The 25,428-nt window shown below is 47.7% G+C and overlaps 1 protein-coding gene and 1 pseudogene across 1 annotated transcript; one reads left to right on the top strand and one right to left on the bottom strand.

Moving 5' to 3' along the window:
- Positions 1 to 1,288: 1,288 nt before the first annotated feature.
- GPKOW (G-patch domain and KOW motifs) lies at positions 1,289 to 17,557 on the bottom strand. The gene is made up of 12 exons (XM_056128649.1): positions 17,474 to 17,557; positions 12,842 to 13,361; positions 11,490 to 11,644; positions 11,272 to 11,396; positions 9,229 to 9,338; positions 8,118 to 8,331; positions 7,628 to 7,757; positions 6,720 to 6,822; positions 6,399 to 6,525; positions 6,240 to 6,309; positions 3,158 to 3,243; positions 1,289 to 2,669 (listed from the first exon to the last, which is right to left on the bottom strand). The coding sequence occupies exons 2-12, from the start codon at positions 13,015 to 13,017 to the stop codon at positions 2,535 to 2,537; spliced, it is 1,431 nt and encodes a 476-aa protein (XP_055984624.1). The 5' UTR covers positions 13,018 to 13,361; positions 17,474 to 17,557; the 3' UTR covers positions 1,289 to 2,534.
- An 86-nt stretch (positions 17,558 to 17,643) lies between these two features.
- On the top strand, positions 17,644 to 18,101 carry LOC130036749 (peptidyl-prolyl cis-trans isomerase FKBP11-like; annotated as a pseudogene).
- Positions 18,102 to 25,428: the final 7,327 nt, after the last annotated feature.

The raw sequence follows: 25,428 nt of genomic DNA, 5'->3' as shown, positions 1-25,428 counted from the left end.
GTATTCCATGTTTTTATAATTTACAGTATGACAGTGCTCATTCTCATTTTCCCTATTAGAAGCAGTGTGCATCAAACTGACTAAAATTGAACATACTCTGGAAATGTTTTAAAAGCATTTATTGGAGGCAGAGTACAGCAGATACAAAGGTACTTTCCTTGCACACATCAGACCCGGGTTCAAACCCTGACACCAACGTATGGTCCTGAATCCTTCCAAAAGTGATCCCTGATCATGGTCGGGTGTGCCTCCCACCCAGAAAAAAACAACCCCAGCGTTTATTGGAGTCAGAGTGCAGGGGCAAGGTACTTGCCTTACATACCACTGACCCTGGTTCAGTCTGCAGCATTGAATATGGTCCTCTGAACACCATCAGGAGTGATTCATGAGCACGGAGCCAGGAGTAAACCCTGAGCAGAGCATAACCAGGTGTGGCCTAAATCCCACAAAAGCATTTAGATATACTACAATGTGAGAAGCCTTCATTCATCGGCTCTTCCCATTCTGTCTTGCCATATTACATCTTTTTTTAATTGATTTTGGCTTTTGGGACCACACCCAGCGATGCACAGGGGTTACTCCTGGCTCTGAACTCAGGAATAACTCGATGATGCTTGGGGAACCATATGGGATGCTGGGGATCGAACACGGGTCAGCCGCGTGCAAGGCAAATGCTGTACCCACTGTACTATCGCTCCAGGTCCATATTACATCTTTTAAAAGAAGTGTTTTGTCAAATCTGTGCACGATCTCTGAGTGAAAATGGGCTGAGAAAATTGTGTTGTATTCTACTTGCCAACAGTGGGAACCTGGGCAAGACACATTTCTTTTCTGTAAATAAAAACAAATGGTAATATTTAGTGGTAATTTTTTGTTTGCGGGCAACACCGGGTGGTGCTCTCGGCTTACTCCTGGCTCTATGCTCAGGAATCACTGCTAGCAAGTTCAGGGATCACATGGGCTGCTAGAGATCAAACCCAGTTTGACCACGTGCAAGGCAAATGCCCTACCTGCTATACTATTATTTTAGACCAAGAAATCTGTAGATGGCCGTGATCAATTAATTGCAAAACTGCTGCAGTTGGACCAACCACACACTTGGCTTGTTTATCACTAACTCTATGTTGACACTTTTTACCAGCTGGATGTGAATATAGAAATCTAGTCTATATCAAAGATTATATGGATTAGAGGTTAGATATAGATAGGTGCATATCAATGACAGATGTGAAGTCTCTGACATGTTTTTATATGATATCTGCAAGTTGTGGGAGAAAAACTCACAAAATGGGTTTAAGGTTTATTTATTTTTAAAAAATTTTTATTAGTGAAACACCATGATTTTAATAAACATTTTTGTTCTACAGACAAAAGAAATCAGTACAACTTTATCTGGAATTCTGGGGAATGGGAGGCAGTGTGTATAACCACAAAGGTAACTATAGGACTAGAGGTACTGGGGGAGGGTTTGCTCTCTGCCCACTGCATCCACAACCCTATTTGAATGATCTTAAAAACCTTCAGCCTAGAATTCATTACAAACGTAAGAGCAAATCTGTCCCTACAAGTCCACTTCACAGTGGCCAACAAAGGTGGCTAGCAGTTGGGCCGTGGTCCTCACTTGAGGGCTGTGGGTCTGAACCCTCCAGGCCTGTTCTGTGCTCCTGTTCTGTGCTTCTGTGATCCTGCAGCAGTTCCTGGCCCCAGGTCTAACTAAAATGCCACTTACTGAACCAGAAACTTAAGGAGTTTGTGTGAATGTGTGTGTGTGGCGGGGGGGGAGGTTGAGGAGGAAGAGACCCGGAAGAACAACTGTGCCTAAATGTTGGCCTTCTCTCCTTGATTTTTCTACAAGAAGCTATAAAAACTGGAACAAGTCTGAGGCTCCTCCGACTACCACCTTTTCTGTGAAAAATACTTCTTAAGGAGCAACCAGAATCATTCTGAATTGTAACAGATCAAACTTTTACTTGCAAGCCAGTTTTGCCTCAAAGGGGCACCAGAAACTCAGCAGTTTCTTTAGAAAGTATGTAGAGTCAGAGCACCCCTGCCCCACCCAACTAAATCAGTTAGGGTTCAAGATACCCTCTGGGGGTCTGCTCTGGACTAGAGTTAGAGCAGAGTCCCTGTTGTGATGTTCCTGTTCAAAGCAGGTGTCTGCGGCCTCCCGACCATACATGTCAAGAGTGTCCATTTCCAGCAGGGAACACTTTGCCTGCACTCTGGGTTCTCACCCTTGTCCTGAACCCAAGCCTGGAGAGAGCTGCAGATGAAAGGTTTCCCCTCCACTGGTGGACCATTAAGGATGACATAACTTTTAAGTCAACATGTGCAATGGGTTTTGGTAAATGTTAAATCCTGTTAAGTCCTGGGCTTGCTTCAGGTTTCCCAACTGACCCATCCCAATCCACTGAGAACCCAGTGTGTCCCCAGAGGAAAGAATAAGACTAAGACTCTTCTCCCCTGCAGGAAGGCAGCCTTTCCAGATTCCACAGGTCAACAGTCTAGGGGATGGGAGTGGGGTGACAGGGGTGTCAGTCATCCTCAGCATCACTGGGGCCCATGTACTGGCAGACAGCATCGTAGTGAAGCTCCACAAGCTGATTCTCTCTCTGTAGCTGCACCATGGCCCGACTCCGTGCTTGGTCCCGGCCTAGTAGGCGGCCCACCTACAGCAGTGATAAGGTGAGGTGTTAGCCGGCTTGGAAGCTGGAATCACATGCTGGGAGAAAAGACAGCTGAGATAGAGAAGGGAACACCAAGCAAAGGATGCTTGGAGGGCTTGCTCAGGATGGAAGACGCGTGCTGAAAGTAGACTACAGATCGAACATGATGGCCACTTAATACCTGTATTGCATTGCAAACCATAACACCCAAAAGGAGAGAGAGAGCAAAAGGGAATGTGCCTGCCACAGAGGCGGAGGTGGGGGAAGATAGGTGGGGGTGACAGGAGGGATACTGGGAACACTGGTGGTGAATGGGCACTGGTGGAGGGATGGGTACTCGACCATTGTATGATTGAAACGTAATCAAGAAAGTGTGTAAGTCTGTAATTGTATCTCACAGTGTTTCATTAAAAAATTACAGAAAAAGGTGGGGTGTTAGCATGGCCAAGCCAGCACAGCCCTCCCCCCACACTTTCAGGTCTGGGACTCACCTTTCCAGCCTGGGGTCCCAGCACCACCATCACCCGGTGGCCCTCAACCTTGGGGACCAGCGTCTCCAGCATGTCTTCTTTCAGCCCTGTAGGGGAACAAAGGTGTGAGGGGGTCTGAACCCTCCAGGGAGATCCAGCCCCAGTCGGGACCCTTCCTCTCTTCTGGATGGGGTCACAGCCCACCATGCCCATTTCACCGAGGGGGAAGTTTCAGCGGCAGTTCGTGGTGATGGCTGTCAGAAAGGGGGGAGATGACGGACAGAGATTGGGGTTAAAAAAAGACATAAAGACACCACTTATTGAAGGTAAGTCAGCAGCCTGGCCCCACACTGGGAGAGTGACTTAAGATGCCATCCTTCAGCCTGTGATGCAGCAATCCTCAGGGGGAGAAAGAAAACAGGTCACTTCCTGATTGCTTCACTGTGAAGCCTGCCTCACGAGCTGGGGGAGAAGGCAACTGGGATAGAGAAGGGATTACTAAGTCAATGATGGTTGGAGGGATCACTCAGGATGGGAGATGTGTGCTGAAAGTAGATAAAGGACCAAACATGATGGCCTCTCAGAATCTGTATTTCAAACCATATTGCCCAAATGTAGAGAGTAAGAAGGAAATTGTCTCTTACAATGGACAGGGGGATGGAGTAGGGTTGGGGTGGCAGGAGGGATACTGGGGACATTGGTGGTGGAAAATGTACACTAGTGGAGGGATGGGTATTCAATCACTGTATGACTGAAACTCAATCTTGAAATCTTTGTAACTACAATCTCATGGTGATTCAATAAAAAATATGTTTCGGGGGCTGGAGCAATAGCACAGCGGGTAGGGCGTTTGCCTTGCACACGGCCGACCCGAGTTCGATTCCCAGCATCCCATATGGTCCCCCTGAGCACCGCCAGGAGTAATTTCTGAGTGCACGAGCCAGGAGTAACCCCTGTGCATCGCCAGGTGTGACCAAAAAAGCAAATAAATAATAATAATAATAATAAGTATGTTTCTACACAGTTGTGTTTAGGACATTCAGGGAAAAAAATACTAAGGATATCACCTGAACAAATTATATGAAATTAAAACATGTATTTTATTTGTATTATGAGAATCATATTTTTTCCTCCCACAATTAGGGGATTCCTTTTCTTTTTCAATACCTGTTTACTTTCAATTTGAAAAGAAACTGTATCCTATTTGTTTAGAAAGAAAAATTTAAACACATTTATGGTTGTAGTTTTTTGACTGAATCAGTATTATAAGAAACACCGCCACTAATAAACACCATTTTGGGGCTGGAGCAATAGCACAGCAGGTAGGGCGTTTACCTTACATGTGGACGACCAGGATTCAATTCCCAGCATCCCATATGGTCCCCCAAGCACTGCCAGGAGTAATTCCTGAGTGCATGAGCCAGGAGTAACCCCTGTGCATTGTCGGGTGTGACCCAAAAAGCAAAAAAACAAAAACAAAAACCCACCATTTTGTTGGCCACCCCAAAAAACAAAAACAAACAAACAAAAAAAACACCACACACAGGTCACTTCCTATTTTCTCAGATGGAAACATGGGGTAAAGACTAACACAGGCAAGGACATGGGGTGAGGGGGTGGGGGCTGTCAGAGAGTTTTCAGGAAGTAACAAGACCAAGATGGGATCTGAACAAGTTCTCTTGTCAATAACCCAGAAGTACCAAAATGCAGGATGGCTGCACTCATTTTCTGGACATGGAAACTGAGGTCTGATAATCCTCACCTTGTGTCAGCACCAGTCCAGAGAAGCTTGGACCACTTCCAGAGAGAAGTTCCAGCAGGAACAACGGGTTACAATAAGTACATGCAGGTGGATACCCAAGGATACAAGCTCTTCCCCTTGACAATGCCATAGCAATGAAATCATCTATGTAGAAAGCCCCATATGGGGGCAGTTTGGGAGAAAGCTTATAAAACCAACTCTGCGAAGGCAAGCAGGCACCGCCCCTTCCTGGAGGCATGGCCCTCATCTCCACTTGAGATGGGTACTCTTGGCTCAGTCCTCTGGAGAAGCCTGGGATCTTTCTTAAACACATTACTCTCTCTCTCTCTCTTTCCTTCCTCATAATCTCTAAGTAAAACTACTATACTTCACAATTTACTGTCTCCTGAAATTCTTTCTTGGGAGGGAAGGCAATGAACCTGGGAAGGCTTGAGAAGGACTTAGGACTTTCTTTTCCTGCAAAAAGCAATTCTTTGCTCCAGCCTGGATTCCAATGGCTCCAAGAAATTGGGTGGCAAGGCTCATTTCCCAGACCAAGCAAAACAAGTGGAACTCTGGGACCAGAGCCATAGTACAGCAGGTAAAATGTTTGCCTTGCATGGGGATGATCATCTAGGTTGGATCTCAGCATCCTATATGGTCCCCTTAGCACTGCCAGGAGTAATTCACCTGAATGTAGAGTCAGGGGTAAGACCTGAGCATCACTGGGTATGAACCCAAAACCAAACCAGACTGAAGAACAAGTGGAACCCAGGTGAGGTGTGACAAGTGAGGCTGGTAAGACATGAGATCTATACTGTGCAGGTACAGAAAAAAAGTCATGGTGACTGATGAAATGCCTGAGGAAGCAGTAGACTTCCTTCTAAAGACTGCCATCTCTCCTCCCAACTTCATATCAGTCACCTGCAACAAGATGAATTCTTATTATAGGAGACTCTGATGTCCTTTAAGTTTCATTTTTGGTTTGGGGGCCCCACCTAGCAATACTCAGGGAACACTCCTGGAGGTGCTGCAGAGACCACAAGGGATTCTGGAGATTGAACCCGGTTTGGCGGTGTGCAAGGGAAGTGCCCTACCTATAGAGCTTTACTATAGCTCTAGCTTCTCTAATGTCCTTTGAAAAGTTGCTGGGCAAAGGACAAAAGCTCCCAGTGTTTGTCTAGGCCAAGTTGATGGTCTAACACACCCTTCTGTGTTTTGCTTTGCTTTGGTGTCTTGTGGTGCCAAGGATTGAACTCAGTCCCCTGCCTGTACTCTCTATAATGCCCAACCCCAGCACCATATAGTGCCCTTCTTGATCAGCCTCCAGAAGCATGACCCAGAGGCCCATCTCAGACTCACCTTCCAATATACGGCCTTCATCTGTTCGGCACACACAAATACCCGGACTCAGTACATCTTCAATGGTCATCTGCGTAGAGAGGGTCAGCAGACATGAGACTGTGGAAGCACTGGGGGGTGCTTTGGGAGGAAGGGGCATTGGGGTGGTTGGGTTCTGACCTTGGTATTATAATAGTGGCCACCCTTGTGCTGTTTGTCCACAAACCGCACCCGCAGGTCTCTGTGCAGCCAGTGCTGAGTCCGGGAGGCTGTTACTGCATTCCCCTTGGCTGAGGGTCTGCTCTGGCTGTGGAGAGGGTGGCAGCATTCATGTTCAGACCTGGCTTATCATCCTCACCTTTGCTGTGGCCGTGAGACCCAATCACGACACCCTTTCTAGTTCTTTCCAGGGGTTCTCCTTGCCCCAGAAGCTTTGGAGGACTTGCGGGAAGCTCTCACATCTCCGCATCCCCACTGTCTCCTCCCAGCTCAGAGACCCACCGGTCTGGAAGATGCTTCCGCTTCCTATGTGAGTCCTCCCAGAGGTCCAGGTCCTGTGAGCCTTTTCCATTCAGTTGTCTGGGGTAGCTTCTATCAGCCTGGCCTGCTCAAGGGGATAGTAAGGATAACCAGGGAGAGACTCAGTGTTTTATCATTCCCTCTTTTCAGGATATGCCTCAGCCTAGAGCACCTCCCACCCAACAAAGTCCCCCCACCCCAGGACAAGGCACATGCTCTTACCGTTCCCCTCAATCTTCTGGGACTCCTTCAGAAAGCCTTCGTTCATCACCCAGCCCACTCCAACAGTGTTAGAGTGATTTAACAGCTTAGTAGCAGCTTGGAAGCCCCCAAGGATATATCCATCCTCATTGTCCCTCAGCAAAACAGTTTTCCTTGCCAAATAAACCCAAGTACCAAGCACCACCAGGAGTAATTCCTGAGCACAGAGCCAGGAGTAACCTCTGAGCATGGCCAGGTGGAGGGTAGGGTGCTTGCCTTGCACACAGTCAAACCAGGTTCGATCGTCAGCATCCCATATGGTCCCCTGAATTCCACCAGGAGTAATTTTTGAGCGCAGAGCCAGGAGTAACTCCTGAGCATTTCCAGAGTATCATCAAAGTAAAAAAATAAAAAAAAAACCGAACCCTAATCCTAGCAGTTTGAACTGGTGTCTAAACCTGTTTCTTCCCCCTTACCATGTGGCTAGAGACCCAGGCCTTCTCAATCACATGGAAACTCAAATGGAAGCAATCACTTCTGTGCCTTCTCATCTTCTAAGGCCAGCAGTCTCAGCCCAGCAGTCAGCGGATGCTCCACAACCGGCCTTCTCTTCCCTCACAAGACAGACCCTACCAACCCCCTTGGGACGGTTGCTCCAACTCCCCCACCTAGGTCAAAGGCCTACTCACCGGAATTTGTGTTCTTGTCAAATTCCTGTTGGGAGACGGGCCGCAGGCAGTACTCACTTACAGTCACCATGTGGCTCTTTGTGGCCAGACGAACCATGGCCCGTGCGTTGTCTGGATCGAGGCCTTCCACCTAAAGTGTGTGTGGGGTAAAGTTAAACAGGGTCTGAGTGGACTCTACTCACATTCCAAGATCCTAACTGAAAACCCTATCTCTTAAACACAAAGCACATGCTGTGAGGCCTAAACTAGGATTAATCATTTAATCCTCAGGCACTGGGGCCTATAGCATTTTCTCCTACATAGCTCTATACCAAGGTTCAAAACCACCAAAATCACCCAGCAAGGAGCCCCAAGTCACTGAATGAAGCCACAAGCAGGCCTGAAAGACAAAGCCTTCTAGTCTTTGTACCCCAACCCTGAATCTTCCTCTGGCCATGGCACCATAGTGTCATGTTGCCTGTCCTGGACCCTGGCCCACTGGCTTCCTGACCTTCCCGTAGAGGCCACGATGCGGGCCAGAAAGCATGACCACAGCTCCTCCAGGCACCAGTTCCTTGGGTTGCTCTTCTTTATCCTTCTCACACTCCTCATTTGGCTTTGGTGGGCGGTGGGGGCCAGCTGGGGCCAGACTTTGGAGCTCTGCCAGGCAGGCACCCAGCCCTAAGCCCTTAGGCCGCAGGGAGTTGACACGGGGTTTTACCACTCTGCAGGACAGAATATTTCACAGAATAGAGGTTTGGTGGGAAGACTAAAATGACGTCCAATCTCCCTCCCTCCCCAAATCCTTGCTCAAAGCCCCTACCCCAATATTTTCATTCTGTTTTGAGGCCACAGCTGGCAATGCTCAGGGGTTACTAGCTCTGCACTCAGGAATTTTTTCCTGTTAGTGCTTGAGGGGGCATATGGAATGCTGGGGATCAAACCCAGGTTGGCCACTTGCAAGGCAAATGCCCCATCCACAGTATTATGTCTCGCTGCACCCTCCCAACCCGCAATCTTGACAAATACCATTCTTAAGCTCTCCACCCGCTGCACTATTGCTCTGGCCCCCCAAATGTCATTCTTGATCTCAGAGCAGAGCTGCTTCTTAGTTAAATATATGGCTACTTCACTGGGATCAACTTAACAACATGTTTCACTATTTCATAGTATATAGTATATAATATATATATATAACCACTATACCCCCTATAGTGGTACCCAAGTTAATCCAGATATAGTAATAGTTCTGCGTGGGAGATGGTATAAATATTCCTACCACGCAGGAGAAATGGACCTTAAAGTGCTCATCTCAGGGCTGGGGAAACTAACAAAACGGTAAGGTATTTGTTTTGCAGGCGGCCCACTAGGGTTTGATCCCTGCTACACCATGTGGTCCCCTGAGCACAAAACCAGGCCACGTGTGGCCCCAAAACGAAACAACAAACACATCCTCCTGTTAGTTCCTGGTGGTTAAGTGCTGGTGTCAACATGTTAAGCACTCCCGGACTGTAACATGTTCTCTTCCTGCCTGGAGGATTCTGGGTGAGTGGTAACCACGATAGGGGGACACGTGTTCACTGTCCTGTCTGCTGTCCCCTTACCCCAATCCCAGGACTCACTGATTGAAGGTGCGGCCAATACCCTCACCGGGTTTCCAGCCCATGCCCCTCAGCATGGCCAGCCCATAGGCCTCCACAGGGACTGCCTCATAATTGGCCTCCTCTGGTAGCTGTAGGTTGAGGTAGAGGAAAGGTTGTCAGACTTGGCTGCAGCTGGAGTCTCGAAAGAAAATGCTGCTGCCCACAGGGTGACCCTCCATGCTTCTTTTCTTTCTTGTCAGCCCAAGGGTGATTTTTTATTTTCTCTTGCTCCATGAACATGTTTGGTCCTTCAACACATATTCCTGAAGCTGGGTCGGGGATGGAGCTCAGCAGCAGAGCACCTGCCTCTAAGCATGTGAGGTCCTGGGTTCAGTCCCCAGCACCATGAAGGGAAAAAAAGGACGGGACTTGAGAAATAGTACAACAGGAAAGCATTTGCTTCGCACGCAGCTGATTCTGGTTCAATCCCTGGCACCACATATGATTCTCTGAGTCCCTCCAGAACTGATCCCTCAGCAAAGAGCCAGGAGGAATGCCTGAACATCTCAGGGGTGGCATCCCCAAACAAACAAGGCAACCCCAAAATATTTCTAAAGCACCTATTCTGAGCTACATTCTGTACTATGCACTAGGGATAAAGCAGTGAACCAGAAGTCAGAACAATAGTACAGTGGTTAGAGCGCTTGCCTTGCAAGTAGCCAACCCAGATTCAACCCCCAGTACCCCATATGGTCCCCCAAGGCTGCCAAGAATGATCCCTGAGCTGAAAGCTAGGAATAAGCCCTCAGCACTGCTGGGTATGACCCCAAAACAAAAAACAAAAAAAAATAAGGCAGGGGCTCACATATGGCAGTGCTCAGGGGCTATTCCTGGCTCTGTGATCACGAGTAAGCCCTAACAGTATTCAGGGAATCATAGGTAGTGCTAGGGATTTGAACATGGGTCAGCCAATGTAAGGTAAACAAGTACCTTACCTCCTGTACTATTTCTCAAGATCCTGTCCAAAGTTTTTGTTTTGTTTTTGGGCCACACTCAGCAGTGCTCAGGGTTTACTCCTGGCTCTGCACTCAGGGACCACTCCTGGAGAGCTCATATGGGGTATCAGGGAACGAATCCAGGTCAGCTACATGCAAGGCAAGCACCCTGCCTGCTTTACTCAGACCCCAAGTAGTTGCTAGTAGGAGCATTTGTATAGCTAAACCCTATGTGTCCTTCTAGATTAGACCCATCCCTCAGCTGATGATTTATGACTGTCACTCTTATCACTGTCATCCCGTTGTCCATCGATTAACTCAAGCGGATGCCAATAACATCGCTATTCCTCCCACCCCTGAGATTTTAGCAGCCTCTTCTTACTCATCTTTTCCCAATGATTGGAGGCTCTTTCAGGGTCAAGGAATTTATGACATCATCTATTATTTCCTGTATCGCCCATTCTATTCAGCTATAATAGTTTGCTAGGTTCTCTTCTGATGCACAGGACAGCTGATCCTCAGGGTGTTTTAATGTCCAGTTGCCTTACTCCTCAGAAGCCAAGTACTCTGTCACACCACTGGATTGACATTTATCTATTTGTTTTCATTTTAGGGTCATACTCAGCAGTGCTCCAGTCTTCCTCCTGGCTCTGTGCTCGGGGCTCACTCGGGGCAATGCTCATGAAAGCTTATGCAGTGCTGGAGATGGAACCCTGGGTGGTCTCATGCAAAGCAAGTGCCCTACCACTGTCTCTCCAGTCCCTCTTTTTTCCATTCTTTTGGTGGTGTGCGGGAGCTACTCCTAGCTGTACTTTCTCAGCACTAACCCTTGGCAGTGCAATGAGAACCATGAAGCAGTCATGGGTCAAAGCAAAGGGTCTTGCACATTAGAAGCACATGGGCCTAGCACTTGAACTACATTGTTGGCTCCTAGTTACATGAAGACTTCCCAAAAGAATGAAAGGCGGGAACAGGCAGAGGCCTCTAATGTATCCACAGACTTTCCCTACTGAGTTCAGGGAAGCAAGCCTGACAGACAGGCCAAAGAAAGATTTGGGGGCAGGAGAAGTATCAGGGGCCAGCTCACTGTCTCAGCCTGAGGTTCACCGTCTTTCCCATGCTCGCTGGAAGTGTATCCTTTCTGAATCACGGGGATTGCAAGAGTGGGGTCAACACCTGCATTTTCTCTTTCCTCCAGAGACTTCTTGGATTCTACAAAAGAATGAGGAGGGAAGAATTAGGTGATGCTCTATCCTTCCACCTTCATTTGTAAAGTGAGAGAGGTGGGGAAGAGAGGCTACTCACCCTCAATCAACTCCTTTACAGCCTGCGAGAGGACCCCATCCATCGCGGGGTCATCTGTATACAGCTCCTGTGTCTGGGTTGGGGGCTGTCTGCGCTGGCGGCCATTCTGGATCAAAGGGATCACCAGTTCCTTAGGGGTTTCCGAGGGCTTCACACTGAGGTGGACATAGAAGGGTGAGGCTAGGAGGGCAGCATCATCAGTGGGTTCTCAGCCATACCCCTTCATTCAGAACAAAACACAGGAGCCAAACTCATCCCCATTGCTCAGTTAAGCCCTCCATCACAGGGCTGTCTGAACAGTTATGTGTCTTCTGACAGTGCCTTCTTTTTATTTTTTGGGCCACACCTGAATCTGTGCTCAGGGATCATTCCTGGTGGGCTCAGGGAAACCATATGGGATGCCAGGGATCGAACCTGGGTCAGATGCATGCAAGGCAAGCATCCTAATAGCTGTACTATCACTCCAGTCCCTCTGAGGGTGCCTTTAGTGCACTCTCCCCTCTCCACGCACACCCCCAATTCTTAAATATCAGTGTCTGAGAGGAAGTAGTACTCAGTCCTGCACCCTCTGCTCATCTGAAGACCCACTTTATCTTTTTCCTTCTTGGGTCTCACCCCGCGATGCACAGGGGTTACTCATGGCTCATGCATTGAAGAATTACTCCTGGTGGTGCTTGGGGGACCATATGGGATACTGGGAATCAAACCGAGTGGGTCACATGCAAGGCAAACGCCCTACCTGCTGTGCTATCGCTCCAGCCCCTGAAAACCCACTTCTGAGGTGAAGAGATTGCACATGTGTAGGGCACTTACCTTGCATGCAGCCAATCAGGTTGAATTCTGACCCACATAGGGTCCCCCCACAACCGGGTGGAGAGCCCAATGACCTACTCATCCTCAGCCAAAGGGTCTCCAGCTTCGGGCTCCAGACCAGCTTCCCGGATTGTTGGTTTTACAGTGGAAGGCGCTCCCCCCCCCCCCGTCTTCGACAATTACGCCTCCCCTCAACTAGCGCCGGCGGCCCCATCTCCAATACTTCGTACTGGAGAAGCCCCCCGTTTCAGCTGAACTCTCAGGAGCTCTGTAACTCTTTCCTCCTTTCCTTCTCTCAGAAGGCACAGAACTTAGGGTTCCTTGTTCTGATGACACTGCCACACAAGAATACATCCCGTCTCCTCAGTCCTCACCGCTATCCGAGCCCCAGACCTCCCCGACAAAATCCTCGCTTCTCGCCTCCAAGCTGTGCTCCAGGCTTCCCAGAGCACTGTCATCAAGTCAGTCCACCATATTTCCATCTTCCCACCAGCACCCACCGCCCCAACTTCGGAGAGATGGCAATCCCCGAGCTTCACCTGTGCAGTTCCCGCCCTTCGACGCTCTTCAAGAAATCCTTTTCCTCCGATGCCGCCCCCGCGCCGTCTCCAGAATCTGCTAGTCGTCTCCGGGAAGACGTGCGACTGAAGCTGAATGAAACTGGTGCTGTGGAAAACGCCGCCGAAGCCAAAACACCATCTTTGGCGTCCGCCATTTTGAGTCTCTTCCCAGGCCTGCGCGCAGCTTTCTGGGAAGTTTTGTTTGGTTGAGGTTGTCGGGGGCCGGAAGAGGAGCACGTGAACTACATTTCCCATAAAACACTGCAAACTACGTCAGGCAAAGGCGGAGAAGGGACCGTGAGACGCGGTTGTGAAGCTTTTTGGACATAGGCGCGCGTGTCTCTACAAGGGTATAGGGAAATGTAGTTCTTTGAGGAGTATGCAGGGTATTAGACGGATTCCGGGTGTTTTTTTGTTGCCAGATGTGCGTTCCTTCGTTTAGGGGTTTGCAAATATTTATTATTCGTCGACGGCGCGCACCTTCAGTGCTGTACGGGTCCTGTGGGGGGGAAGTGTAAGTAAAATAAGCCATTGATGGACAGGAGAGATAGTACAAGGTTAAGTCTCTTGCCTAGCATTCATCCCATAGACCTAGCATTGGAATCCCTGGCGCCAATATGATTCCCCAGCACTGCCAAGGGTCCTCCTGAGCACTAAACCAGAGATACCTTCTGAAGCACAGCGGGGTGGGGCCACAACCCATCATAATTATCATCATAGTAATAATAACAACGATAACAATAATAATAAGCCATTAAGAAAAATAGGAAGGGAAGGGGGAATGGGACGGAAGAAAGGAAGAGAAGGGAAGGGATTCAAACAGGGGCTAGGGATGCGGCTCAAGTGATACAACACATGCCTTGTAAAAAATAAAAAATTCATTCATATCTTAGTAGTATCTCTCAGGCCCCAAATATGCACGTTAAGTGTACAGCTCTGTGGATTTTAAATTTTGTTTGGTTTGGGGGCATATTCATGGTTCTTGGGTCTGCTCTGAACTCAAGTATCACTCCTGGTGGGGCTTAGGGGACCATATGGGATACTGAGGACTGAACTCCAATCAACTGCATACAACTTACCTGCTATACATCCTATAGGGACATGTAACTATCCATTCATAATTAGATAGCTACCACAAAAAACAAGACAAATAGTGACAATAGTTATAATCAGGGCTGACTGCTTTCTTGGAAGTAGCACTGTAGCACTGTCCTCCCTTTGTTCATCAATTTGCTAGAGTGGCACCAGTAACATCTCCATTGTGAGACTTGTTACTGTTTTTGGCATATTGAATACGTCACGGGGTGCTTGCCAGGCTCTGCCATGTGGGCGGGATAGATACTCTCAGTAGCTTGCCGGGCTCTCCAAGAGGGACAAAGGAATCGAACCTGGGTTGGCCGCGTGCAAGGCAAACGCCCTACCCACCATGCTATGGTTCCAGCCCTCTTGGCAGTAGCACTGTCCTCCCATTGTTCATTGATTCACTCAAGCGGGCACCAGTAACATCTCCATTGTGAGACTTGTTACTGTTTTTGGCATATCGAATACACCATGGGGAGCTTGCCAGGCTCTGCCATGCGGGCGGGATACTTTCAGTAGCTTGCCAGGCTCTCCAAGAGGGATGGAGGAATCAAACCCGGGTCATGCAAGGCAAACGCCCTACCCACTGTGCTATCACTCCAGCCCTCTTGGAAGTATATTATTACTAATTTTGTTTGGTGGTGCCAGGGATCAATCAAGTGCCTCACACATTCAAGGAAAGGCCTTTCCACTAAGCTACTTCTATGGCCCTCAATTCTGATTTTTTTGGGGGGGCATACCTGGAAGAGCTCAGGGCTTGCTCCTGGCTCTGTGCTCAGGGGTCACTTCTGGCAGGAGTCAGGGAACTTTAAGGGGTGTGGGGGATTGAACCCGGGTTGGCTGCATGCAAGGCAAACACCCCACCTACTGTACTATCTCTCTAGCTCCTTATTTTATTGTATTTTATTTTCAGTATTTAGGCCATGCCCAGAGGTGCTCAAGTCTTACTCCTGACTCTGTGCTCAGGGATCACTCCTGGCAGGGCTTGGGGGCCCCTACATTGTTCCAGGAATGGAGCCTACGTCAGCCACAGGCAAGGCAAATTTACTACCCACTGCTCTGTCTCTCCAAGTCATAAAAATAACTTTTTAGGGGCTGGAGTGACAGCACAGTGGGTAGGGTGTTTGCCTTGCACGCGGCCGACCTGGGTTCAATTCCCAGCACCACATATGGTCCCCTGAGCACCGCCAGGAGTAATTCCTGAGTGCAGAGCCAGGAGTAACACCTGTGCGTTGCCAGGTGTGAACCCAAAAAGCAAATAAATAAATAAATAATCACTTAATCACTTAAGTGATTAAATAAATAAATAAATTTTTTTAAAAAAAGGCTTCAAGTGATAATGAGACAGAACCTTCCTGTGCAGGATGTCAAGAGTTCATAAAGGCTGTTATTTAAACAAATAGACATGAGGCCTGAGAGATAGTACAGGGATCACATTTGTCCTGCATGCAGCCAAACCAGGTTCGAATCTCCAGTACTGCATGTGGTCCCTCGAACACTGACAAGAGTGATCTTGGAGCACACAGCCAGGAATAGCCCCTGAATGCTGCAGGTTGTGACCCCCAAAACCCAAAATAAAATAAAGAATCCTGCTTTAGGAGACTCCTCTCATAATCTGGGAGCTTTCTTGCCTTACTCTCCATTCTGTTCTGTTTCCCAAAATAGCCTTTTACTGAATTAAATTATTTTACTCTCTGGTCCTTTGCATGCATCCAATCCGGGTTCTATTCCTGGTACCCCACATTATTCCCCAGGACCCACCGGGAGTGATCTTTGAGTACAGAGTCAGGAGTAAACACTGAGCACCAGCGGTGTGGCCCCCCCAAACACAAAAGCAAAACCAAAAACCCCATAAAATATTGTATTTAAAATTCAGCCCTGGGCAGTTAGTCAATAAAAAGAAATAAAAGGCATTCTAGGGAGATAGCTCAAGTGGAAAGACACATGTCTAGCATGGACAAGACCCTGAGTTCGTATTTCTGGCACCAAAATAAGAGAAACAGTGAGCAAGAGGGCTGGAGAGATAGTACAGAAAGACACATATAGTCCCTGAACATTGCCAGGAATCATTCCTGGGCACAGCACAAGGAATAGCCCCTGAGTCCCATGGAGTGTGGCCCCAACACCCAGGAAAGAAAGGAAAGGTATATAGGATTAAAAAGGAAGAATGAAATAATCTCATTGGCAGGTGACATTCGATAGAAAATCCTAAGAATATACTAGAACTAATAAAGTCTTAAAAAACTACAGGTTAGAAGATAAAATTCAAAAACCAATTCTGGGCCAGAGAGATAGTGTGAGTTCAAAGCGTGAGTGCTTTTAGTGGCCGAGAACTATTCCCCTGGCTGGCCAACAAATGATGGACAAATGAAAGAATAGGAATGAAGGAATGGGTCCACAGGCTGGTTGATAATCAGTGAAACTTTCTCCAAGTCTCACAGTATAGTAATATAGAAATCATGAAGGGTGGGGGTACATGTAATTAGTGTTGAATATTATCATAACAATATACAGATGTAAAGCCCCTCCTTCAGGGAAGTTCTAGGAGATTACCTCAGGGACAAAATCTCATCTGGGACTTCAGCACTCTAGATTACTAGGAGATCCACTCAAGGATGGAATTCCATCTAAAGGAGTATTGCTTTCTCCTTTCCTCAGCTAGTAAAGGTAAAGGTAAAGGCCCTCCCGTTGATCGTCGATTTGCTCGAGCGGACTCAGTAACGTCTCCATTGGAGACTTTGTTGTTACTGTGTTTGGCATATTGAATACTCTCGGTAGCTTGCCGGGCTCTCCGAGAGGGGCGGAGGAATCTAACTCGGGTCGGCCATGTTGGCCGCTTGTAAGGCGAACGCCCTACCCTCTGTGCTGTAATCCGTTTAAACAAATCATATTAAATTTACTTCTTACTAATATTTCTAGTCATTTTTTATGAACACAGTAAGAGATATATTAAGCTTAAAGGGTGGATCTTCCTGGGGTCATCTGCTATATATCCCAGACTACAGTCCTCAGACCAGGTAGTGTTTTCTAACCCCAGCAGGGTCCTTATTCTGTTACTTCTTTTTGGTTCATGACAGAGTTTGTTCCATGACCATACTCTTGACTTGTTATACTTCTTATGGGGGCTTAGCCTGTCCCTTTTCAATGCCAGGGGAGTTACAGCTTGCCCTGGATCCATCCAAGGGCAAGGAACCTTCCTTTTGGGCATTTAAGGAAGTAAGGGCAACTGAGGCTTAAGTCAAGTAAATATGATGGGTGCCTAAGAGTAAATATTATTCAGAGTCAATTAATTCCCATGTTACAAAAGCATACATCGACTGTCTTCCAATTTCTATACAAAAAGGACATTGCTAAACCATGAAAAGGACACAAAAGAAAGAGAAAAGCAATATAGAATTATTAGTGCCTGATGTAATTTGGTATGCTTCAGGAGCACTGTGGTGGGAGTAACTCAAACCTAAGCTTCCTGTGGGAACAGCAAAGACAAACCAGTGTTATCCAATAAGATAGTACAGAGGTTAAGGCACTTACCTTACATGTGATTGTGGCTGTGACAATAGTTCGAATCCTGCACTACATATAGTTCCCCTGAGCACTGCCAGTGTAGATCAAAACCTGAAAAAGAAAATTTAAAAAATTTGTGAGGCTGTGGGGAGCGGGGCCCCAAGGAGCCCCGGTGACGCCTGCCATGCAACCCCAGGTGCAGCCCCCAGAGCCATGTGCCGAGCCCACCGCCGTGGGAGACACGCTGCACATCCACTACACGGGCAGCTTGGTAGATGGCCGCATTATTGACACTTCCCTCATCAGAGACCCTCTGGTCATAGAACTTGGCCAGAAGTAGGTGATCCCAGGTCTGGAGCAGAGCCTTCTAGACATGTGTGTGGGAGAGAAGCGAAGGGCAATTATTCCTTCGCACCGGCCTGTGGAAAGCAGGGATTTCCACCATCAATCCCAGCAGATGCAGTGCTGCAATTTGATGTGGAGCTGATCTCACTGGCAAAAGCTGGTGAGGGGCATTCTGCCTCTGGTAGGCATGTCCATGGTGCCAGCCCTCCGGGGTCTCATTGGGTATAACCTATACAAAAAGGCCAGCAAACCCAAAGTCTCCAAAAAGAAGCTCAAGGAAGAGAAATGAAACAAAAGCAAAAGGAAATAATAAAAATTTTAAAAACAAAAAAAATTTTGAGGCAAATGAAAACACACCCTTGGATTATGACAACAGAATTGAGGTTACCCAGGCAATGAGGTGAATCGGGGAACACGGAGGGGTGGGGTAGATGATAACACTACTGTATTGCTGAAGCAATAGTTCAGTGGGTAGGGCATTTGCCCTGCATGAAGACAACTTGAGTTCAATTCCGGCAACCCATATGGGTCCCTGAGCCTACCAGGTGTGATCCCTGAGTAAGCCCCAAGGACCACTGGTGTCGCCTAAAAACCAAACTAATAATAATAACAACAACAATAAACATAGTACAGTAAACTTTTAAAAGTAAAATTTAGAAAGTTCGAAATGAATTTTACTCCTTATATAAGTAAAAGTAAAATTAATGAAATAATTCTAGGGGGTCAGAGAGATAGTACAGATTAGGTACTTGCTTGCACATGGCCAACCCTGGTTTGTTCCTGGCATCCCAAATGGTCCCCCAAGCACCACCAGGACTGATTCCTGAGTGCAGAGCCAGGAGTAACCTCTGAACATCACTGTGTGTGGCCCCCAAACCTCACTTCACTTAATCACTTAACTTCCCGTTAGTCGTCGATTTGCTCGAGCGGGCGCCAGTAACGTCTCCATTTGTCCCTGCCGTGTGCTAGTGTAGCCCAATGGCATCTGTTCGCTCTGGGAACATGAAGAGCCTCAAACCGATCATTCATGATCTTGAGGAGGAAGTCTGACCATCTGGTAGGTGGGCGGCCACGTGGTCTTTTGACATCCCGTGGAATCCAGTCGGTAACAGCTCTAGTCCAGCGGTCGTCTTTACATCTCATTACGTGACCAGCCCATCTGATTTTTGACACCTTGGCAAATGAGACAGCATCCTTGATTCTTGATCGTCGATGGATGTCGGAATTCCGGATTCTTTCTCTCATTTGAGTGAAACGTGATATTCCAAGCATAGCTCTTTCTATTCTTCTTTGGGAGACCTGAATAGCGTTCTCATCCTGTTTGCGTAGGGCCCAGGTCTCTGAGGCATATGTTAATGCAGGAAGAACAGTGGAATCAAAGAGATGTGCCCAGAGCCGGAGGTTCTTCGTCCTCTTAGCTATTTCTTCGACGTTCTTGAAGGCGTTCCAAGCCGCTCTCTTCCTCCTGCACAGCTCGGGTGCCAGGTCATTTGTCATGTTGACTTCTCGACCTAGGTACACACAGCTGTTGCATTTGGAGATGGTCGTTCCGTTGAGAGCGAATGGGGCATCAGGAACGAAGCTGTTTCTCATAAATATTGTCTTCGTAAGATTCAGCTGTAGTCCTACCTTTCCACACTCACAGTCAAAGTCGGCCAGCATTTGTGCCGTTTGGCTGATGTTTGGTGTTATTAAAACAATGTCATCAGCAAAGCGGAGGTGGTGTAGTTGCCGACCATCTATCTTCACTCCCATTCCTTCCCATTCCAGTCGTCGCATGATGTTCTCGAGGGTGGCACTGAAGAGTTTCAGTGAAATGGTATCACCCTGCCGAACACCTCTCTTGACATCAACGATCACTTCTTTGTAGAATGGTGAGATCCTGGTAGTGAATCTGCAATACAGCTCACGGATGATCTTGATGTATTGGGCTTGAATGCCCTGATTGGCTAGGGCTTCAATGACCGCTTCCATCTCAACAGAATCAAAGGCCTTCTTTAAATCATTGAACGTTAGACAGAGCGGCATCTTGAACTCCTGAGAAACCTCAATGAGCTTGGTTATCGTGTGGATATGGTCGATGGTGCTGAATCCTTTGCGGAACCCGGCTTTCTCGCATGGTTGTCCTTCATCTAGTGTTCTGCCAATCCTATTTAGGATCACTCGAGTGAACAAGTTGTAGATGACAGACAATAGGCAGATCGGGCGATAGTTGCCAATGTCATGGATGTTTCCCTTCTTGAACAGTAGTACGGTCCTGCTGGTTTTCCATTGGGACGGAACCTTGCATTCAGACAGGTAGCGAGTGAAGAGCCGAGCCAGTGTATTGATGAGTACTGACGGCAGGTTGTTCAGGTGTTCAGGTCTGACCTTGTCTGGGCTGGGTGCTGTTTGCTTCTTTACCCACGAAATGGCGTGTCAGATTTCGGAAGGGAGAACGTTGGGAACGACATATCCATCCTGTGGAATTTGGTATGTCGGCAAGTGGACATGGCTATCGAAGAGATTTGAGTAGAAGTCATGGATAATCTTCTCTATTGCCGTTCTGGAGGATGTGATGGATCCATCAGGACGTCGGAGGGCAGTCATCTTGGTCTTGTAGTTGGTGAAGGACAGGCGGGCGTTACGAATACTTTTCCCGGCTTCTGCCGCATCTACCAGCACTTCTGCTCTTCTCTCTTTGAGGTCTTCCTTGATCGCATCTCTGCACTGCTTTGCGAGCTTGGACGTTAGCTTGCGGTTGCCTGAGGCATGCGCCAAACCACGCTGGCGAATTAGCTCAAGAGTTTTCGAAGACAGGCATTTTTTTGTGGCTATCTCTCTCTTGGCATTTCTCGCACATTCATGGAGGTGCTGAACCAGTCGATCGTATTCCTCGTCAATGTTGTCAACAATGGCATCTTCCCATGTTGCCGCAATAGTGCCAAAGAGTTCCCAGTTGGTGGTCGTTCTGGGAGTTCTCTTTTTGAACTTTGCAGCCCTTTCTCCCCGCTCTGTGAAGCAGAATTTTGCACGAAGGAGACGGTGGTCCGATCCTGTTCGGAATTTTGGGACAACAGGGACATCGGTCAGGCAAAACCGTCGATTGAATATGATGTGGTCTATTTCGTTGTGGAATCGTCCACCGGGAGACTCCCATGTCCAACGTTAGGTTCTGCCTTCTGGAACTGTGAGTTACCATGAATGGTCTTGGTCGACATGATGAACTCTGACAGTCTCTCACCCTGTTCGTTCCATTCTAGGCCATGGGTCCCGATGTGAAGTTCTTCAGCTGATCTTCTCGGTCCTATCTTGGCATTAAAATCACCCACAATGATCTTGTAGAAGGTGTGGTCTTCTTTATAGAACTTCTCCAGCTCCATGTAGAACTTCTCGATTTCTCTTTCATCATAATGAGATGTTGGTGCTAGACAACGAAGATAGAAACTGCAGGCAGTGAGCCACATCTATTCAAATGTAAACGTCCGATTCGGGTTGTTAGGCATTCGAATGAATCAATGCTCTTGGCCAAGTTTGTGTTGACAAGGACACCGACGCCTCTGACACCTCTTTTATCGCATGTTCCGAGGAACAATTCTTCTCCAGTGTTGAAAACAGCATGGTGAGATTCGTGCCTTCTTGTCTCACTCAGATCAATGATGTCATACTTGATCATTCGCGCTTGTTCCATCTCTCAGGGACAGAGATTCTCTGCTTGCTCCCACCAACCACAGGTGACAAAGGGATTCTAATCAGGAGCCCCACCCTACCCTGCCCTGTCTGCTTCCACCAACCACCCAGGGATCAGATTGCGCACAGAAGACCCACCCTACCCAGATAAATACCCCACTGGCAGACTTCCACTATCGACACTTCCTCCACTACCCAGCTGTCGCCACACTCCAGGATGCTTTCTGGACCCGCGCGGCCACAAAGCGGCTGCACAACACATCATAAGACACTAAATACCCATCTTCCGAAATTGTCGTACCATATTTGATAGGGTTCAAATATGGTAACACCTACAAGGGCGATTAGAGGTCGCCCCAAAAGCCTCTATCCTTCTCGGAAAGACTGGCAAGCTACCGAGAGTATTCCACCCGCATGGAAGAGCTTGGCAAGCTATCCGTTGTGTATTCGATATGCCAAAACCAGTAACTACAACTGGTCTCATTCACCTGACCCTGAAGGCTTCACCGACATGGTAGCACTGAGAACGATGAGAAAGGAGAGGCCGATAAAATCTCAAGGCCGAACTAGGCTGCCACAACGAAGGAAGACAAAAATGATCGTCTGTACTTTCAATGCACGTACGCTAGCATCAGATACATCCATCGAGGACTTGATGGTACAAACCCCCAAACTAAAACAAAAAAAAAAGGAGTAAACAATGCCATCTGGGTTCTAGGAAAGTGGCTCAGTGGCAGATTACATGCCTTGCAATGTGAGGCCCTGAGGAACATGTGCATACACGTGTAACACACACTAACATCATACATAAATAAATCAATATGTGCTCTGAAACCTACATACTGTTGAAAGAAAATTATAAAAGACCTAACTAGGACTGGAGAGCTAGGACAGAGGGTGAGACACATGCCTGTTGGATAACATTGGTTTGTCCTTGCTCCTCCACAAGAAGCTTAGATTTATTTAGTTACTGCCATGCAGTGCTCCTGATGCACACCCAACTACACCAGGCACTAATAATCCTATATTGCTTCTCTCTTTTATGTCATTTGCATGGTTTAGCAATGTCCTTTTTGTATAGGCACAGGAAGACAGTTGATGCTATGCTTTTGTAACATGGGAGTTAATTGACTTCGAATAATATTTACTCCTAGGCATCTATAGGATAACGTTGGTTTGCCCTTCCTCCCTGGCCGCTGGGAACTTGTGTTTGTTGATTGCCCCCCAACCTGTCAATTACCTTTGTCTCCTGATCAGACCTTGACTTGTAAATATTTTCTTTCTCTTCTCCTAATGTCCTTTGCATGCTTCACTACTTCAGAGCAATTGCTTTTTGTATGGATTCAGGAAGACAGTTAAAATGACAAGCCTGCGGCTTGGGAGTTGATTGACTCCAGATAATATTACCTGGACATCTGCTCTCTCGACTTAAGCCTCAGTTGCCCTTACTTCCTAGATCCCCCAAAGCAGGGTCCTGACGAGGGACTGGATGGACCCAGGATAAGCAGTGAGCTACCCTGGCATCGAAATGGGCCTGGCCAAAGTGCCCTCATTCTTAACTTTAAGTTAAGAGTTTGGTCATGGACAAATTCTGTCATGAACCAAAAGTAATAACTAGATTTGGACCCTGCTGGGGTTATGAATGATTTATTCGGCCTGAGCACTGTAGTCTGAGTCTGTGCTAAGATGTCCCCAGAAGAGTCATCCTACAAGCTTAAAAGTGTCTATTACTGTGTCCATAGGAAGGAGAATTAAAGATGCTAATTAAGTTGCAGGTCTAAGGAGAGGAGAAACACACCTTAAGGGTTTTTTTTTTCCCTTGTGGGCTGCAGGTGGTTGGGAAGCCTGGAAAAACATTTTAATTACACTTCCCATGAGGAGGCTTGGTCGGGGAGGCGTGCTGAGAGGATAAAAAAGAGCAGCTGCGGGGAGAAAGGGATTGTTGGAGAAATGGATTGGTGGTTGGAGAGATGGATTGATCGAAGGAGTGGGGATTGAAGGAGAGACGGTGACTGAGACAGAAGAGAGACAGCAGACAGAGACAGAGGAGATGAATACAGCGGGAAGAAAGAATTGCATGGTTAGAGAGAGACAGACACACAAAGAGAGAGGGTTGGAGAGAGCTAGGAGAGATGAGAGATTGAATAAACTGGCAACTAATCAGTAACCAGCTTGGCCCTTTCTTTGTCTGTCCAAGGCAACAGCCGTCCCGGGTGGAGAAGCAACTTGAGCGCACCGAACACTGTGGCGAGAGAGCCCGAGAACATCCTTTCATGTGTAATCCCCGAGCGAGAGCGAGTGGGGATTTTTTACGCAGCCCTGCACATCACGATCACGATCATCCTGTTGTTGGTTGATTGCCTCGAGCAGGCACCAGTAATGTCTCGTTCGTCCTAGCCCTGAGGATTATAAAAAGTGCCATATTCAAGGCTCTTTCAGGGTTAAAAGAATGAGACCCATCATTGTTACTGGTATTTGGCATATTGGGTACGCTACGGGGAGTTTGCCAGACTCTGCTGTGTGGGCAGGTTACATTTGGTAGCCTGCCAGTTTGTCCAAAGTAAGAATGATATAATAAGATAAGCATTCGCAGCCTCGCGCTTCGGGGAGCTGGGTTTTATAGTCCCTGGGTCTTGGCCGTTGATGGGATTACACGGTGCCAGGGGGCCAGTTGGTGGGTGTGACCCCTGCCTACTGGAAGATGGAGGATCTGGGTGGAGGATGTTCAGCCCAGATCCGAGCAGGCTTGGAGATCTCAGCCCCGGGACCCGCATGCTTTGTTCCTCTGCCGGTACCTTCATGTGTGTGGAGAGTGGGACTCAGCATGGTGGTGGCTGATTCTGGAGGTCTTCAGCTGCCGGAGCTCTGGTCAGGGCGGGGAGGGAAAGTCAACCCGCCCCCCTGCACATGTGAGAGTTTTTTTTAAAGTCATCCACCATATTTACTTCACTTAAGCCTCATTTGCCCTTACTTCCTAACATCCCCAAAAGGAGAGTCCTGGTGAGGGACTTGGATGGACCCAGGGAAAGCTGTAAGCTACCCTGGCATCAAAAAGAGACAAGCTAAGTGTCATAAGAAGTATAAGAAGTATAATAAGTTCCTTTATTCCCCAATGCCAGCCAGCCGGGGAACAGTTCTTAGCCACCAAACACGCCCACAATTTGAATTCACACATGCCCAGCATGTGGCCAGCCTGAGTTTTGTCCCTGGTACTACATCCCTGGAGCACCACCAGGAGTAATCTCTTAAGTGCAGAACCAGAACTAAGCCCTAAGTATCGCTGAGTGTGCCCTCGGCCCCTCAAAAAATCAAAACCTAAATAAAATGAGGACATAGTCAGCGTTCACGGATCAAAAGCCTTCATATTGGGTGCAGGGGAGATAGTACTGCAGGCAGGCATTTGCCTTGCACGCAACCAACTGGATTACATCCTCGGCACCATGTATGGTCCCTAAACCCACTAGGAGAGATGGCTAAGCACAGAGCAAAAAGAACTGAGCACAGCCAGGTGTGGCCCCCAAACATAAAAAAGTGAACCATAACAGCTTAATATTGTTAGGAGGTAAATATAACCCAAATTCATAGTACAATTCCTATCAAAATCCTATCTTATGGGGGCTGGAGCGAGAGCACAGTGGGTAGGGTGTTTGCCTCGCATGTGGCCGACCCGGGTTCTAGTTCCAGCATCCCGTATGGTCCCCTGTGCACCACCAGGACTAATTCCCGAGTGCATGAGCCAGGAGTAAGCCCTGTGCATCGCCGGGTGTGACCCAAAAAGCAAAAAAGAAAAATCTTATCTTATGAACCCTGGAGATAGCTCAGAGGCTGGAATGCATAGTGCACATGTGGGAGCCCAAGGTTTAATCCCTAGCACCACATGATCCCTGAGTACTATGCTAGAAATGGTTCCTGGAAACCCCTATTTAAGTTCTGGGTGGATAGGTAAAGAGATTCTACAGAGGTTTAAG

The sequence above is a fragment of the Sorex fumeus genome, unplaced genomic scaffold (genome assembly GCF_029834395.1).
Source record: "Sorex fumeus unplaced genomic scaffold, SorFum_2.1 ptg000065l, whole genome shotgun sequence".
NCBI lineage: Eukaryota > Metazoa > Chordata > Mammalia > Eulipotyphla > Soricidae > Sorex > Sorex fumeus.
Note: the sequence above shows the minus strand (reverse complement) of the source record. Positions and strands in the feature narration are given on the sequence as shown.

Bases quoted from the DNA above. Each gene is read 5' to 3' on its own strand.
- GPKOW (XM_056128649.1), bottom strand. From the start codon at position 13,017: ATGGCGGACGCCAAAGATGGTGTTTTGGCTTCGGCGGCGTTTTCCACA. The intron at 11,397-11,489 runs GTGAGTAGCCTC...ATTCTTTTGTAG, and splicing joins TGTAAAGGAGTTGATTGAGG to AATCCAAGAAGTCTCTGGAG. The intron at 2,670-3,157 runs GTGAGTCCCAGA...TCACTGCTGTAG, and splicing joins TGGGACCCCAGGCTGGAAAG to GTGGGCCGCCTACTAGGCCG.